Source organism: Asparagus officinalis, chromosome 3, assembly GCF_001876935.1.
Source record: "Asparagus officinalis chromosome 3, Aspof.V1, whole genome shotgun sequence".
Lineage (NCBI taxonomy): Eukaryota > Viridiplantae > Streptophyta > Magnoliopsida > Asparagales > Asparagaceae > Asparagus > Asparagus officinalis.
This window is the reverse complement of record NC_033796.1, coordinates 22,038,096-22,055,218: the sequence shown is the minus strand read 5'-3', so window position 1 is coordinate 22,055,218 and position 17,123 is coordinate 22,038,096. Positions and strand designations below refer to the sequence as shown.

At 35.0% G+C, this 17,123-nt stretch overlaps 1 protein-coding gene across 2 annotated transcripts; it reads right to left on the bottom strand.

Annotated features, from left to right (window-relative positions):
• On the bottom strand, positions 1,261-16,819 carry LOC109833351 (tyrosyl-DNA phosphodiesterase 1). 2 transcript variants are annotated; one of them, XM_020400998.1, is made up of 16 exons: positions 16,615-16,811; positions 15,583-15,768; positions 15,014-15,286; positions 13,020-13,244; positions 11,712-11,772; positions 10,606-10,682; positions 10,283-10,540; positions 7,504-7,593; positions 6,984-7,118; positions 5,732-5,881; positions 4,229-4,332; positions 2,500-2,553; positions 2,292-2,382; positions 1,916-1,996; positions 1,679-1,826; positions 1,261-1,588 (listed from the first exon to the last, which is right to left on the bottom strand). In XM_020400998.1, the coding sequence occupies exons 1-16, from the start codon at positions 16,627-16,629 to the stop codon at positions 1,518-1,520; spliced, it is 2,019 nt and encodes a 672-aa protein (XP_020256587.1). In that variant the 5' UTR covers positions 16,630-16,811; the 3' UTR covers positions 1,261-1,517. The 2 variants fall into 2 exon arrangements, with proteins under 2 accessions (XP_020256587.1, XP_020256588.1); XM_020400999.1 differs by lacking the exons at positions 1,261-1,588; positions 1,679-1,826; positions 1,916-1,996 and having other exon boundaries at positions 2,287-2,382; positions 2,500-2,645; positions 16,615-16,819.

Here is a 17,123-nt window from a genome sequence, read left to right as displayed (position 1 = left end):
ACAAAATAATATAAGTATACGGTATTTCAAAAATAGGGTAATTAATTTGAAGTAGTGAATAGATTGTATGAGACAGTGGGGTTAATTATGAAGAAGATGATTATTTATCTTTTTTTTTTCAAATTGGTCCTTTATTAAATTGTAGATTATAGAAAATCGTGTGTACAAATTTGGGTTTGGAATTTTCCTAAAGGGTGATTTATATAGAGGCAAAACACCAAAAAGACTTTTTTAAATAGTAGTAATAAATGTTCCTAGGCAAAGGGAGAAATATATACTATAGTCTGGTATGTCGTATCTGAAATTTTTTTGCCTCGTTAACAACACAGCACTGGTTATCACAAAAAAGGAATAAATAAATAAATAGAAATAAATAAATAATGGCTAGGACGGGGAGCTCGAGTAAACAGTCGACATTAGATTCACAGATTTCTTTCAGGTTAAGAAAGAAACGTGTAGGTCAACATGCAGTGAATACTGACCGTGGGTCAAATTATTAGCTGTCGGCTAAGATGAAAAATCTCTTCCTACTTACTTTTGCCACGTTCTATTACATTGTTTTAACAAATCAACCAAAAAGCAATTATCAAGACCTGACCTCAGAAGCCCGTTATTTACACGCCCAACTGAAACCTGCAGCATTGGAGATGAAGGTTGGGGTGGAGATACTATCAGGGAGGTTCTTCTACATAGAGGTGGACGACAATGCCACAGTCGAGAATCTGAAGCGAGAGATTGCGAGCAAGGAGAAGTTTCAAGAGCAAAGGCTGATTCTGGTGCACAAAACTGGTCGAGTGATTAGGGATCACCGACGCAGCCTTGTCGAGTCTGGTGTTTGTGACGGATCTATCGTGTATCTGTTTTTCTCTAGTGCAGGAGGCGGAGAGAGAAAATGGCTTACTTATTTTGAAGACTTTGTTACTTTCATGTTGAAGTATACATGAAGGATGCGTCTTTACCAAGGTTACTATTTATGAGGTATTAAAAAAATAATGGAATAAAAGGTTCACAACGTGGTTCTAGTAGTTCTTTTCTTCTTCTTCTTCTTGTCTTGGTAGATAAAATTTGCCGTTTATTTATAATCTTCTAAAAGGAAATTGGCAAGTGCTTCCATCCCCGTACACCGATCCATCCATAGTTGTTGCTTCCCAAGTTGATCAAATCAAAGATGGGGAAACAAAGGTTTTCTCCTACGTTCAAAAATCAGTATTGATGCATACATGGGAGAAAGATATTTATCACCTGGACAAATGAAAAAACTGAACTGAACAATGCACGATCCGTCTTGCTAACGAAAGAACACCACAATAAACGTAGAGCAATACAACAAATCCTAACCATGATCAAAATCTAAAAAATTATCTTGTGAAAATGGCGAAAAACATAGCTTATAACTAATCACCACGGCGATGAAACCCAAGCTACGAACCTGACCCAAGATCCCACTTCCTGAACACATCCTACTTTCAACTACAAAATCTGTAACATACATGTCATGGTTCTCAGTTTGGATACAACTAAACCTGTGGCCAAGTGTTCCCATATACATCTTTCTTGGTATAACGCTTATCCCATGACCAAGGAACATCTGAAAATAAAGAGAGAAAATTTCCTATTAGGAATATATTTGTTTGTTTGTTCGTTTTTTTTTTGGGTGTGTGTGTGTTTGAAAACAGACCTTGGGAAGTATATGGTTGAGGAGGCAGCTGATATGGCACAGGCAATTGAATCACTTCAGATGATTGGTTACTCTTCTTTTCCGTACAACAAAGAGTGACGTATTTTGTTTTAATGGTTTCATTGCTCGCAGATGGTTTAGACGCACCCTGAAGTGAAGGAAATATCACAGTTGAAATGAATAGAAATCAATATTCCATTAATAGATTATTGTGGTCAATCAATATTGTGTGCCTACCTGTTTCAAATCAGTACTCTCTGTGCATGAAAACACAGATCCATGGTTCTGGATAGTAGCCGGCAAGAACAAAATCCCCAACTGAAATTTTTTAGATCACAAGCGTAAGTATAGCAATGCAGCTGGCCTTCATACATAACCAAACTATCTTACAGTTGGATTTATATCAATCTCAAATTGAGACATCCATTCTTTCTGATTATTAAACCAATGTGCACCCATGTGAACATGGTCCCCCTTTTTAAATAAGTTGATGTGAATAAGTCACCTTACTGCCAAGCACCAATTTTATGCTTGGCACCAAGCATGCCCATTATTCTCATATATATATATATATAGTGTTACATATTAATTGGTTCCTACACTACTAGCCTACCTCGTAGGAGCGAATCATTAACTGTGAGTTATTTTTTTGAAGTGCACCCCATGCAGCTTTGCTTAAATTTGCTGAAGTGAGCAGAAACCATCTGTTGCCAAGAACTAAATCAATATGCAGTATGCAAACATTTAACCAGAAACAATACAATTATTTGCAATATATAAATCAATAAACCCAATATAAGCTGTTAGAAGAGAGGCCTTACGCAAGATTTTGGCCATTATATCGAGTGTAAGTTTTTATATGAGGCATTGCACGACTGAATCAACAAAATAAGATTGCTCATCAGAATACGAAGAAAGGTAACTAGTTTTGGCGTCAATCAAGAAACAAATCCTGATAGCAAAATACCTTCAACAACAAAAGTATAAGGCATTGTGAGATTGTATACCAAGGTAAATTAAGTGATTTTTGCGTCACATGCTCCTTCAAATTGCACAAGGCATGGAGTAAGATCAAAGTAAACAGATATTCTATTGCAACTAAGATAACACATTAGGTCACGAGTTTTCCATCAAAAAATAAGAAATAACTATATAAGAAGCTATATCCTTGAAGCTGAGAATGAGCAAGCATACAAACATTGTTAACTCTTAAACAAAAGTGGTTTTCTTTGTGTGTTACAGAATATATCAAATTTACGATTATGGTCCATGGTCCTTGCTAAATTATATTCCATTAAAGAAATTAATTAGAGGAAAATAAGGTCCAAAATTTGACCTGTAAGCTGTTAACTACTACTCCGACCATAGATGCTTCGCAAATCACAGACTTAAAGAGTATTTATTTCTTTCAATTAGATAGTAGGTGTTCAACTAAGTTTCTCAGTGAAATACTCAGGATTGTAATTACAGCTATAAACTTCCCCTAAAGCCTAAATAAACAATGGTCAGCTCTATATGCAAACTACCAGGTATCTCTAGCAAAACCTTGTTTCGCAGAAATTGATCATATGGTGCACCATCATTCTGCATATTATTGATCGACCAACTTGTCATTTCTTGCTCATTCATGCACAATAATGCTACTGAGATGCTATGTTTAGGCAGAGTGGAAAATTCCAATGAGGGGAAAAAACAGAATCCGCTGGGTAGGAAGGATAGGATCAGAGTGCAAGGAGCAACGAGGACTAGGGATAGACCAAGATGAACATTGATTAGGGAAGGTAGGAAGGATAGGATCAGAGTGCAAGGAGCAACGAGGACTAGGGATAGACCAAGATGAACATTGATTAGGGAAGTAAAACATGGTATAGTTGCTAATTCACCAGCGTCAACCTTTAAGGGATTCATTAGCCGAAGGGAGATTTCAAATTTGGGTCTTATTCATCACCACATCAGCATGAAGATCGAGCATATGCAACAGAGAAATGCGGTAGCATATGTGGTCGCATATGCAACAGAGTAATACACAAACTGCGAGTACTGCACAGCAATGCCGGATATGTTTAATGTCCGGAAGAGATAGGATCTGCATTGAAAATTCATCACTGAGTAGAGGATGTATATAAATGTACTGATGTCAGTGCCTGCAGCAACTTCGGCGCACACACATCACTGGAGTAATGTTGACAACTATAAAACTCCATAGAGAATCCTTTAGAATAGCTGAGAGACTACATTTTCCATTTGATCTGAAATAGTGCCCAAATTACTCAGAAATTGGTTAGAATTATTAACATCTTTATCTAGTGAAACTTACTATAGCACACTTGTTCTATTGTAAGTTGTAATAGTTAACAGCCATCACACCATGCCCTCTTCCACTCAAATTAAAAGCAGTTTCACATGTAAAAGGATTACATCAGGATAAAAATTGATTACCTAATGTTAAATAAACAGTGCCAAATATGTTTTCCAAGATTATCATATTTTGAAAAAGAATATATTCCTCAGAGATGATTGAACATTCAGTAGAGGAATTAGGACACATACCACCGTCCTACATGGTTTGCCTTCCATCTTGCCCAATACATCTTTAAAAAATCCTTGTCCACATTCTTTTGTGGACTGGGAATAGCGTTACCAGCTCTATAGCCCTAAAACATGTTACAAGACAATAAGCAAACCTCAAAAATATAATCAACAAAAAATTGTAAAGATGACCCCAACAAGAAAAACTAATAACAAAGGAATATAATTCCCAGACGTCCAAGCAGAGCACTAACCAGATGTAAAATTATCTGTACAAACTGTTGTGATTGCAGCAAATACTATATTCATATCCTTGTGGAGCTTAACTGAGACCTCAATATAATCATGATCGGTGAATGGAATGCTTGAAAAAATTCCATACAGACTGTTGTGTTTGCACCATATATACATTGATATCCTTGTGGATCTTAATTGAGACCTTCATATACTCATGATCGGTCGATCAAATGCTAGAACAAATTTCGTCCTATTCACAATAATTCTGTCCACTATGGGTGTGTTTGGTTAGAGAGGTCGGAACAACAAATGTAGTTGCAACATGATGGTTGTGTTTGTATTAACATAATTGGAACACTATGTTGTTCCAACTACATGTATGAGTGTTTGTTTGATATGGTTGCAACAAGAAAATGTTGTTGCACACCAAAATACGCTAAAAATTAGGAGTTTCATCCGTGCTCAAATTATAGTGTTGCAGCTTTGCAACATTAAACAACTTGAGTTGCAATTACATCCAAGTATAACTACATTTGTCGTTACAACACTCTCTATAACCAAACATATCCTATAATGAGATCCACTTGAGATGACAAAATGGAGCTACTTTCAACCACTCTGATTGTTGGTACATCTTCTTTGGAGTTTTGGTCTACTCACAATGAAAACTTCAGTTTACCAGACCAAAACTTCATAAAAGATGAGGTAAAATATTTGTAGAAGATTAAAAGCAAAAAAGTCATGACAAAAGCATTAGTTAACAAAATAATTTGAACCAAAAATTCAAAGAACAAACAGATATTAATGGCTCTATAACACAATCTAATGGATCCATCAAATAGAAAAACGAGAGTCGGTGAGGTTTCTTGTCGAGGTTTAAATTGATGCATATAACTTAATTTCAATCCATTATTCCTCTTTCTCAAACATACATCTTACATATAATAACATAAGTAGAATTTTAGCAGTCCAAATATGCTAACCTTTTAACTCAAAACTCAAAATGAATAAATTGTTAAAAAAACATTGAAGATGAAAATGATATTTCATATCTAGAAAACCACATCAAGAGTTGGAATGAACAAAAGAAAAAAGTTCAATGATTTTTCAGCAAAATTCAACAGATTTCTACTAAGCCTTTTGTCTTGTTCAACAACTACAATGTAACAAGTTATATGGATACCTAAGCCTAAGCTGAATAATGAATTGATTATTAAGTAATAGATTCAAAATTGTATGAGAAACAAATGAGATGTAGAAACTTGGTACTTCCTGTCACTGTAATACCTCTAAAGAGCATCTGACATCTTCCACAGTAGGCCAGATTATAAGGGGTATCCCTACACCCAAAGGCGACTTATCACTTGTCATACCTGACGACAGTGACGATGCAAACTCAGCCAACCATTTCTCATCTAAAGAACCAAGAGATGAGAACTGCAAAAGGTCAAGATTATTAGATCACAGGACCAAATTGTACTAAATAAGACATGCATAAGTAAAAGGGGAAAAAAATATAGCGGTATAAATACTTATATGGGAGAAAAATTAAAAGTGAGCATTTCATGCCCAATAATAAAATTTTAAAAATATGCACTGAACTTGTTTGAATCCATTTGAAATGACTATACAATGATGGCTCACAAATCAAAAGGCTTTAAACGGAAGCATCGACTAAAGTTAAAAAGCCTGAAGTATTTAATGAAGATAGTAGCGAGCCCATTGTGTTGACACTGTTATTAATTGTGTAATGAGAAGAAAAGTACATTATTTAAAGTGATTTCTTGAACCTGCACATGCCCACAAAAAATAATCTTTTGCTTTATGGCCAAAGACCTATCTGGCAAGAAGCACATACAAAATCTACACCCAAATGTACCAACAATTTGCATACTTATCCACATAACAAACACCCAAATCTCTGTTAAACTATTTTTTACCTAATTTAATCACATAGCGGGTGAAATATACATGGCAAGCCCTCGCTACGTGTTTGGATTGAACTCCAAATCTAAATTTGATTAGGCAAATAGAAGAAAGTCACATCCAGATAAAGACAATTATAATGAATGACGCCACAATCAGATCATATGCTCACAGTAGCTGGATGGAATACAATGTCAGAGGCATGTCATACCTCCTGGTTATTTTCCTTATTATTCTTTCAGTCTGAGGAACTTTCATTCTCCTAGGTGTTTAGTTTGCAAGGGACAAGCGGAAAAGAAATTCACCATAATTCAGATCACAAGGTGTCACGTGGAGAGTTCTGCACTCCTGAAACATCCGAGTGAATTTTGAAAATGAAGTTTCTAAAAGAAGATGGGTAATCTGAAGTTTCTAAAAGAAGATGGGTAATCTCTTAATGAAACATATATCATTCACAATAAAGACTAGAATACAAGACATAGTCTTGCACGTTTACCAAGTAAGAACAAGCCATAAATAATAAATATATGTGCAAAAAGCAAAGAACAAACATTGGACAGTACTAGCAAGGAATGAAACAGATAATTTTGTAAGGAAAAAAGGTCTCTTATACCTGGTAAACAAGCGGAGATTTACAAAATTCTTTGTCAAAAATGCACTCTTTAAGAACACTTTGTAGTTTCATATGACCCCACTTTTTAAGATTAAGACCACTATGGTACCCTGGAACAGATGCAATCAATCTGACCTGGTCACAGAAAAGGTTAGGAATAATAAATAGAAAACCCAGGATCCAGAGGACAAGTCAAGTAATAAAACATATTGATGATTTGGGTAGCTTGAAATGGATAACAGTATTAGGAAGGCAAAATGAACAATATTAACTTACTAAAAAACCAAACTTAATTTCTTTTTCAATAAAAGCAACAAAGACAAACAATCATGCAGATAAAAAAACAACATAAGAATGTGATATGAATCATTGGAACATGAAGCTAATAGATAAGGTGACATAATATAGATTAATGAAAATGTAAAGTATTAACTCTACATCTACGTATACATTTCATGGAATAAAAGGGTAAAATATTAATACTACATCTACATGTACATCTTATGGAATGAGAAGATACCGCTGCACTGCTATAATCAAACTTCTTAAAGAAGGATGCATTGATGTTGGCATTGCCAATCCCAGGAAGGGTAATATCAAAATCAGGCCACTGCACGTAGACATCAAAATTATATCAGTCCTTTCAGCTACAAAATCAACCACAATTCTGAAGAAAATAATGTTTTAAGAGAACCTTGGTTGTCAGGAAAAGTTTAGCATGCAGAGATAAGTTATAGCCCTTAAAAAAGAATAACAAGCAGATGAAATGAAATATACTTGTAAGAGCGGATCACTTAGTTGCAATTCATATCATTTAAATCAGAGTCATTACGAAAATTAGTGAGATTCCAAACTGGTCAGATGCAGGTATTCAACTGCCCAAGAGAATCTACTTCTCTAGGTAACCTTCAAGTTCTATCTTCCTATTCTCCCCCCTTATCCTCTCTCTCTCTCTCTCTCTCTCTCTCCATATATATATATATAGAGAGAGAGAGAGAGAGAGAGAGAGAAAAAAATGGGTATACTTGGTACCAAGCACAAATTTTATGCTTGGTAGTGAGGTGTCTCATTCTCATCCACTCATTCAATTGGGGGGACCACATTCAACCCATGTGAATGTGGTCCCCCCATTTGAATAAGTAGAGGATAATATGTCACCTCCCTACCAAACACAAATTTTATGCTTGGTACCAAACATACCCATATTTCTCATATATATATATATAGGGAGAGAAAAATAAAGAACATTGGTACCAAGTTGCTCCATTGAACTTGGTAGTGATGTGAACTGATCTGGCCTCTACATCATTACTCGAAAATAGAGGCTCAACTACTTTTCACCTAATTCAATGGTAGATGTAGGGACCAGATCAATCCACATCACTACCAAGTTGAATGGAGCAACTTGGTACCAAGTTGCTCTATTTTTTCATATATATATACACACACACACAGATAAGTATATGTATTTGTATACAGATACATATATACAAATACAGATACATACATACATACATACATACATACATACATATATATACATATATGTTTATATATACTATGTATATATGTATATGTATGTAACACACACACACATATATATATATACATACATATATGAATACATACGTATGTATGTATATACATATATATATGTATGTATACGTGTGTGTATGTGTGTGTGTATAGAGAGAGAGTTAAACTTCTATAAACTTAAGTGGATATAAGCACTTGTCTACCAACTTTTTTATCCCTTCATTATGCTTTGAGATTTGTGCTACACATCAAGACTATATTTGGTAATTGTGCATTGATTTGTATGATATGCTAGCACTAATATCAAAACAAATTTTATGGATAAAAATGTTGGTGGAGAAAGGACTCCTATCCACTTTAGTTTATAGGAATTTTACTTTATATATGTATATATATTCAGTTTTAAAGAATGAACACAGTTACACAGGGTTGGTAGTTATCATTGTTATAAACAACGGTAAATAACGCCACAATAGTAGCGCTAATAGCGTTAGCGGCCCCTTCCGCAATGCTATCGCCCACTAGTACTGACATATTAGGAAGAATGCACTTTTTGCTTGCAAAAGCGGCCAATAGCGTGCCATAGCGGTGAATAGCAGACAATTGCATGTAAAATCCGCTTTTAATTGCTATTTAAAAGTGTTTTTAGGTTTTTTTTTTTTTTAATTACTCACCCGCACCAGAAGACCCAATGTTCTAAGCCATTACCGATCAATGTTTTTTCTCATGAGTTTCCCCCTCGTGATCCAACTCTAAAAAAACCATGGCCCTCCCAAAACGGCCACTGCCTCCCACTGCATCCTGACACCTCCCGCAACTTCCGGCATCTTCATGTCGTCTCCTACAGCCTCTAGCACCTCCCTCAGCACTCTTCTCATTGTCACAACACCTCCTCTCACTATGAGCTCCCCCTACTGTAGTCCTCTCACCGTCCAGCTTATCTTCTCGAAGACGACGACTCTTTGAGCCCTCCTCCAATTGTCTTCAGTATTATGTGATGGTTATATATCTATTTCATACTTAAAATCTCTTTAGATCATCACATATGTACTTTTAGATTTTCTAGATTTTTCTTTAATTTTTTTGAATACTTATACATATCTAAGTTAGACAGCTATTTGACTTTGCGCTTTATGCCGCTATTTTGCCACAATAGAGCGGTGCCTCACCACTACGTGACGCTATCTGCTATCGATAATCTTAGTAGTTATTGATTTGGAATTGGTATAGAAGTAAAATTGAGAAGGAAAAATTGAAATTAGGAACCATACTAGGTTTTGATTGGCTTAATCTGAGACGAAATCTTGTTCCTTGGTTTGTATAGGAAATGATGCCTCTATGCTTCAAATATTTAAAGAAAAATAGGATGATGTCGGCTAAAAACAGTAAAACCTTTCACTAGTAAACTTTTTGGTAATTGAATGATCGATTAATTTCTATAATACAATAAATATCTTCTTCACTGCACGCAAGGCGATGAGCAACAAATGTTAAAATTTTGAAATTCAACATGGGTTAATGAATAAGAAAACAAAGAGAACTTACCCAAATAAAATTGTTAGCTTACTATCTACAGAGAGAAGAAAAAAATTGTTTAGGAATATATTTTATAAATAAGTTCTGTGATCTGCTCCCTTTCTTTTTATCTTCAAATTCATGATAGTCACCATGCACAATAGACACATCAAAATGATGACATATAAACCGTAAAATAATTAAACAGGAACATTTAAGTATGCAGGCAAGAAAATGGACATAACTACCTTGAGTGTTTTAAGATAATCAACTAGGTCATTTTCAAATGAACTCCCCTTGCTCGAGCTGTTATTATCTTTCCAGGGAAAATCTTGCATCCATAAACCTTGAGTCTTATTGTTCCAGTCAACATAAATCAAATTCGCTGTATGTACAACAACACGCACCCCTGTTGCATACACCAGAATCATTGCTTTAGAGTGATGTGTTCCATATGATATAGGAAGTGGAGGCTTGTGCAAAATCCAATTGGCAGGCTTGTTCCTCTGCAACATCAAGCATCAACAGATGTCATGTCAATAAAATTTGTAAGACACCAGAATTACATTACCTTTAAATGCTCCGCGGTAGCACCATTTTCCCCATGAATAACAAGCACATGAGGAATCTTCCTCAAGTTCGGGCATGCTACGAAAACTAATAGTTGTCACTTCAAAATATACGACAGAGGTGCAAAAATGAGAAGAAACAAGGAACTGTAATACATGTGAAGATATATTACACTAGACTATAGATCCGAAGGGATAAAAAAGAAAATAAGGTATAAAAGCATGAGAAGAAATTTCAGCAGAAATTTTTAGAAACTGGAAAATGAATACTAAGGGCGTTCATAAGTTCCATAACTTAATGGTCATCCATTGGAAATAAAAAGTTCACTGAGGAAAGACAACTTCATCCCGAGTTTCCAACTAAAACAAGTAGAAACATGAAAAATTTCCAACACACTGAAGTTCATTACAGTTCATCAAATAAAACAAGAAATGAAGCCAGTGAAAATAGGGGGAAAGAATTTTTATGGTGCAAGCCAGAAAAATAAATTAAAGAAGAGACAGTGATTCCATTCTGCTAAAGTAAATAGAAACAGGCACATATGCCTAAATAATAGAAAAATAGTTGTATAACCAGAAAAATAAAGCAAGTAATGTATAGATGCCAGGGCATTATGAAAGCAAACAGTTAATGATGTAGGACAATGATCACTTGCAGCTGAAAGCAGGAAAATATGATTACCATGCTTCCTTCATTCAATACAAGCAATCACTAGAAACTAGTCTAGCAATTATGGAAAGGAAGTGATCATCCTCATGCTTAATTGATTTCGGAGTGGTACAGAAAAATGTTTTTCCTTTTTTTTAACATCCTCATAATTGGAAACAAATATAGCTTCACATGTTCCCAAAGTTATTGCATTTTGAAATAGCATAAAGAAATGGATCAAAAAGAAAAAAAACAGTATATTTGTTCCTTTCTTATAAACAAGTATAAAAAATTTTCTAGTATCAGATTCTCAGAGTACTCATGCAATATGTTGAACTAATAGCTTGCCTCGACAACCTACAAGTCACAATGCCCAGTGATGTGCATTAAACAAGTGAAAATATAAAACAACACAAAAAAATTTGTAACTCATAAACTGCTGAATGGGTCCAGACATACCAGACATCAACCAGTCAATGTCGACCATATAATTTGAAAGAATAGCAACAAGCACGCTTCCCTAGTAATCCATTGAGCAAGTCAAAAGTTAGTTGCTTTCGCAAGCCCAAATAAGAATTAACTACATTAGTTGTGTCTGATACATTTTATATGTTCTATCTAAAAAAATTGATTAAAAATGATTCTTTAAATGGCCAGATATAGGAATTGAAATAAATGCAGAGATAATCTTAAGATGAATGAAAATAGACGATTTCCTACAAAAGTGGATCATGCTATAATATTGAAGACCACCTTTATATTGATAAGATCAAGGATAGACTTTTGATAAACAAGTTCATGTGTAACTGCAGAAGCCTTAAATGGCCTCAGGTGTAACTGCAGAAATCTTCCAATATGACAACTGTATGGTGATTGCTGGGGGCATGTATCTAACTTTTTTCTGATTTCTTTCATTGTTTTTATTTTTATTTTTATTTTTATTCAAATTTCTCGTTGTAGTGGTTGATGGTATTCCTTCTTGATATGCCTATGGTTGTTCCTTGAGCATACATATTCTAATATATTTTCTCCTGATTTTGGCTATTTTAACAATACATATACATATACATATACATATATGTAATTCAAATAACGTACTTCTGCACTATTTCTATTTGTTTAATCAAAGCTTAATCAGCTTACGCATTATGGGCTTCTACACTCAACATCTAACAAAACTGTGCTTTAGAACATTGACCATGAGTCCATGACAATCGGTCCCCTCAATTACTTTTTTCATCAATAACATTATATTAATCATATTTTCTTGAGCTACTAATAACATTTATAATTCACCTAGTACTTTGGAATTGGAACATCACATGTACAATACAAGTGCATAGAAGTTATTAAAAAAGAGAGAGAAAAAACATGCATAGTACTAGCATATTTCTTTGCAATGCTAACAAAAGATCTGACCTGTATACACATATATAATTTGAATCTATGTACTTCCATATTATTCATTTAATCAAAGCTTAACCAGCTTATGCATTGCGGGCTCCTAGACCAATCATCTAACAAAACCGTGCTTTATTGACCATGAGTTTATGACAATCAGTTCACTCAGTTAATTACTTTTTTCATCGATAACATCATACTAATCATATTTTCCTGAGCTACTCATAGACATTTATAATTCATCTAGTACTTTGGAATTGAAACATAGCATGTACAATACTAGTGCGTAGAAGTCACAAAAAAAGAGAGAGGATAAACATACATATTACTTGTCTATTTCTTTGCAGTGCTAACAAAAGATCTGACCTGTATGACATCATCGATAGCAACTGAAGATGAATTTACCCATGCCGGAAGGCCCTGGACTCGCATGAGCTGGAAGGTAAGATCCAACCTATCCTTAGGAATGTGAAAGTCACGGATGGACTCCACACTCCCAGAGGCTAAATCAATAGCAGTATCTGACTGAGAGCCACCATATCTGGTGATCGCTGATGTGTTATCATGTATCTTGCTAATAGCTTGCTCATTCTGTACAAAATCTAGGGTAAAATTGATCACAGAACAAATATTCACCAACTTTAAGTGTAAATAATGAATAGATAAAGTAATTCTACTTTAGAAGAAACAAGAATTTGACCTTTATCATCAAAAAGAGATAACTCAACTAAGAATTTAGGTAAAATATAACGTTACTTATTTATGCTACAGATCTAAAAATAAAAACAACCAAGGAAACAGTATAATTAAGGGTGAGAGATTTTAAGTGTACTGGACTATCTGGATCTGAGAGCGTAAAATATATTTGAGAGTTTTGACTTAAATGAGGAATTGATCATTTTAGACAACATTAAACATGCCAAAGGTCTCGTGTGTGGAGCCTTGTACACCTAACTTCCCCAGTCTGCAGTGAATTATATTTTACGAATTTATAATCCTAAAGTCCAACTAGTACCTGCACCTTTCTTTATTTTGTAAGGAAGCCAATTTCTTCCAGCATCAACCAATGTATTATTCTCGATCTTATAAAACTCGGAAATGTCAAAAAGAATCAAGAAAGTTATCATACTAGGAAATTTCTACTTATCATCTTTGTAGTATCATTCTGTTGCTATTTTCTTCAAAACTGTATTCAGTTGATTGATTTCGTTTTCACGTAGATGCTTAAACTAGTACACTACCCGGGTACTTCTATAATGAAGTCGTACCCGTACCGGACACGTACCCGACACTTTCCCGTACCCAAACTTCATGGACACTTCTTGAATATATGCATGCATTTATTAAACATGTACTCAATTATACGATATATGTGTTAATTTAAAACACTTGTCAATGACTTCCTGGACGTAGAGCTTACACTTCACATCCGTCTTTTGAAACTAATGAGATACGGGTCGGATTCGTTTCAGTCCATACCCAAGTTTAAAACTATATAGTTAATAGGTCGTTTAGATGTCTAGTAAAAAAAATAAGTAGTTTACAATTCACGATAATCAATATGATAAAAGAAACTCAAAAATGTGATCGGAATTTTAATTCTAATGACACATGAAGGGGGGAAAATTTATCTTATGTATAGTATTAATTCAATATATATGTAGTCGTGTCCCCGTACCTTACATTTTACAGTTTTGCCGTGTCCCGTACCCGCACCCGTACCAGTACCCGTGCCCGTTTCCATGCAACTTAGAGTACACAGCTAGAGAAAATAGCTGGCGCAAATTAAATCTTTCTGAGCATATAAGTACATGTCCTGTGACTTGCATCTCCTAAAGGAATTGCTTGTTTCAAGCCACATAGTCAACGAAACAGCATTTGTAGCACTGTTCTTTTATCCTACTGATCCTTTATCATTTTAATTGACCATCTTGAAACCTTATCCTGGTCCTTTAGCGTGGTTCTCTTTTTTGTGTTTATGGATTTCACCTTTAATCGCTTCATAATGTGGTATATCCATCAAATCAGCAGATTAGGTATCATGTGGATGTAATGCTATCTGATGAAAGTCCTACAATAATCAACGTCATTTCATAAACATTTCATTTCATTTCGTGAACACAATTTGCCTCATCCCACAAACATTTTGTCCCACCCCATCAGCAGTTAAAACAGATTTACTTTTTGAAATTTCTACTTTTGAAAATTAAGTTCATAGAGGATTCTTCCAACAAAGGGTTCTTCCAACAAATTTAATGTCCCAGAAATAAGGCAATCTACTGGCAATAGCTAATACATGAAACAGTGATGCAAAAGGTGTGATACAAATGCTTTCAAAATGTATAATAATGCATAAGCACCTGGAGTGTTCTTGCAATAGCTTCGTCTTCGTGGAACTGGCGGTTTCTCTTGATAGCTAAAGGCTCATCTTCAATGCATCTCTTTCCTTTATTTGAGAGGCATAAATTGGATGTGGATGAAGATTCATGGTGTCTGCCCTCTATGACATACTTAAATAAATGATTCCCTGGAATCAACTCAAGAATATCCCCATGGGTAATTGGGCACTTGTCTTGAGAACAAATCTTCTTTCTTTGATCCCCTGATTTGAAAACTATTGGATTTGGACCTTCCTATAAGACAATCCAAAATAAAAATAAATTTCAGACTGCATAACTCGTTATAACCATTTTATTTTCATTTACTTGGTGAACAAATAGCTATAACAAATCTACCAACTTATTGCAGGACGTGTATATAAAATCTTATAAGCACTACTTACTACCATCAAACGAAACATCGTATATATCTCAGAGTTATTGTAAGTGTTTAATGTGCCGAAAGCCAGTCATTCTTTCGAGGAAAAAAGTCAATAGTCAATTTCCATTTAATCAAAATAGCAACATAGTCTCTAATAGAAGTCACATACCACCGTGACTTCAGCAGACCCATCAACTGATGCACACAAACTGATATGCTTCCGACTCACTCGCTTGTCAGTTATGGCGAGGTTATTACGTCCAATAACATTGATCCCTTCATAAATTGGAATGTTTGGAACAGAATTTTCTACGGCAAGATTGCTCCCAAGGGGAAGCAAGAAACCAATACTCACCTATAACAGTAAAACAGCTATATAATTAAGTAAACAAGCAACAAAAACAATCATGTAATAGAGGGAAAAAGGTCATGTCTACAGTAAAACAAATTGACAATCTGATCAAATATTAATGATACATTCTATCATTCTACTTGAATGGAAATCAAAATTTCACAGGAGGTGTTACAAAACACGTGATTATGAAAACAATGTCGAACATCGATACGCATTAAACTAGAACATACGTACAACGTTAACGAGGCTCCTATATGTGAAGATGCAAAGATAAAAACAGGTCCCTGACAAGCATATCTTTTAGCATGTATATTTGTCTTATCTACATATGGCTGATTTTTCAATCATGAGCCTTGGATATAAAATTGTTCTTCGATTCCTCTCCTTGGAGCCAACTTCATGCATAAAAACAAAGCACCATGCTCCAATAAAGGGATAATTGTAAACATAGATTTGCTATATAGATTAAACTAAGCAGGTATCATCAACCTGTATAAATAATAATAATCTGCCAAAACAAACAAACAAATAAATAAAACGTTACACTTGAATCACTTAACAATAGATTTGTACATAACCAACACTTAATTTGCAAGCTATAATTTGCAAGCCACCTACTTTTATCATCCTTCTTGATACTTACGGTGTTCATTCTCAACATTCTTCTTTCATCAACGTCGACATTATTTAAGTTCTTTTCATAGGTGTGGTATATCAAGACCAGCTCTAATTTAAACCTAAATTTTCAGGGAATAACAACAGAAACAAGGCCGATTCTAATATAAAAAAAGTGACTAAACGAGATAAAGTATCACTAAATGTAAATAAGCGAAGAAAGTAAAGTACCCGAGCGTCGGCCATGGAGTCGGATTTAGCGTAAAACCCTAACAAGAGGGGGGAAGAAATAGAAAAAACCCTAGTTTTGGCTGTGAATGATGACCGTCGGAGTTTCCGGCAATATCAAATGGAGACGGGGAATCGGTCGCGACTCACGAAGCGACCGCTGGAGGCGTAACACCGATTCGGGTTTGGGCTAGGCCCAATACTATGTCGATCCAACCCATTGAAACTTGGGCTATTCATTTACTCTCACCTTGGTATAGGCCTTAATAGAAGAGCTTTGCTACAGGGACCCAAAATATGGGACCAATAAAGGGGACAAGTGAGGTGTCCCCCTCCTATTGGATAATGAGTTGGTTATCATTAATGATAACCAACTCATTATCCAATAGGAGGGGGACACCTCACTTGTCCCCTTTATTGGTCCCATATTTTGGGTCCTTAAAGAATTTTTCTTAATAGAATGTGCAGATATTTCTAGGCCATGGGATGAGAATATTAACCGGATGCCGACC

Bases quoted from the DNA above. Each gene is read 5' to 3' on its own strand.
- LOC109833351 (XM_020400998.1), bottom strand. The intron at 15,287-15,582 runs GTATGTGACTTC...ATTGTCTTATAG, and splicing joins GGTCTGCTGAAGTCACGGTG to GAAGGTCCAAATCCAATAGT. The intron at 10,541-10,605 runs GTAATGTAATTC...TTGATGTTGCAG, and splicing joins CTACCGCGGAGCATTTAAAG to AGGAACAAGCCTGCCAATTG.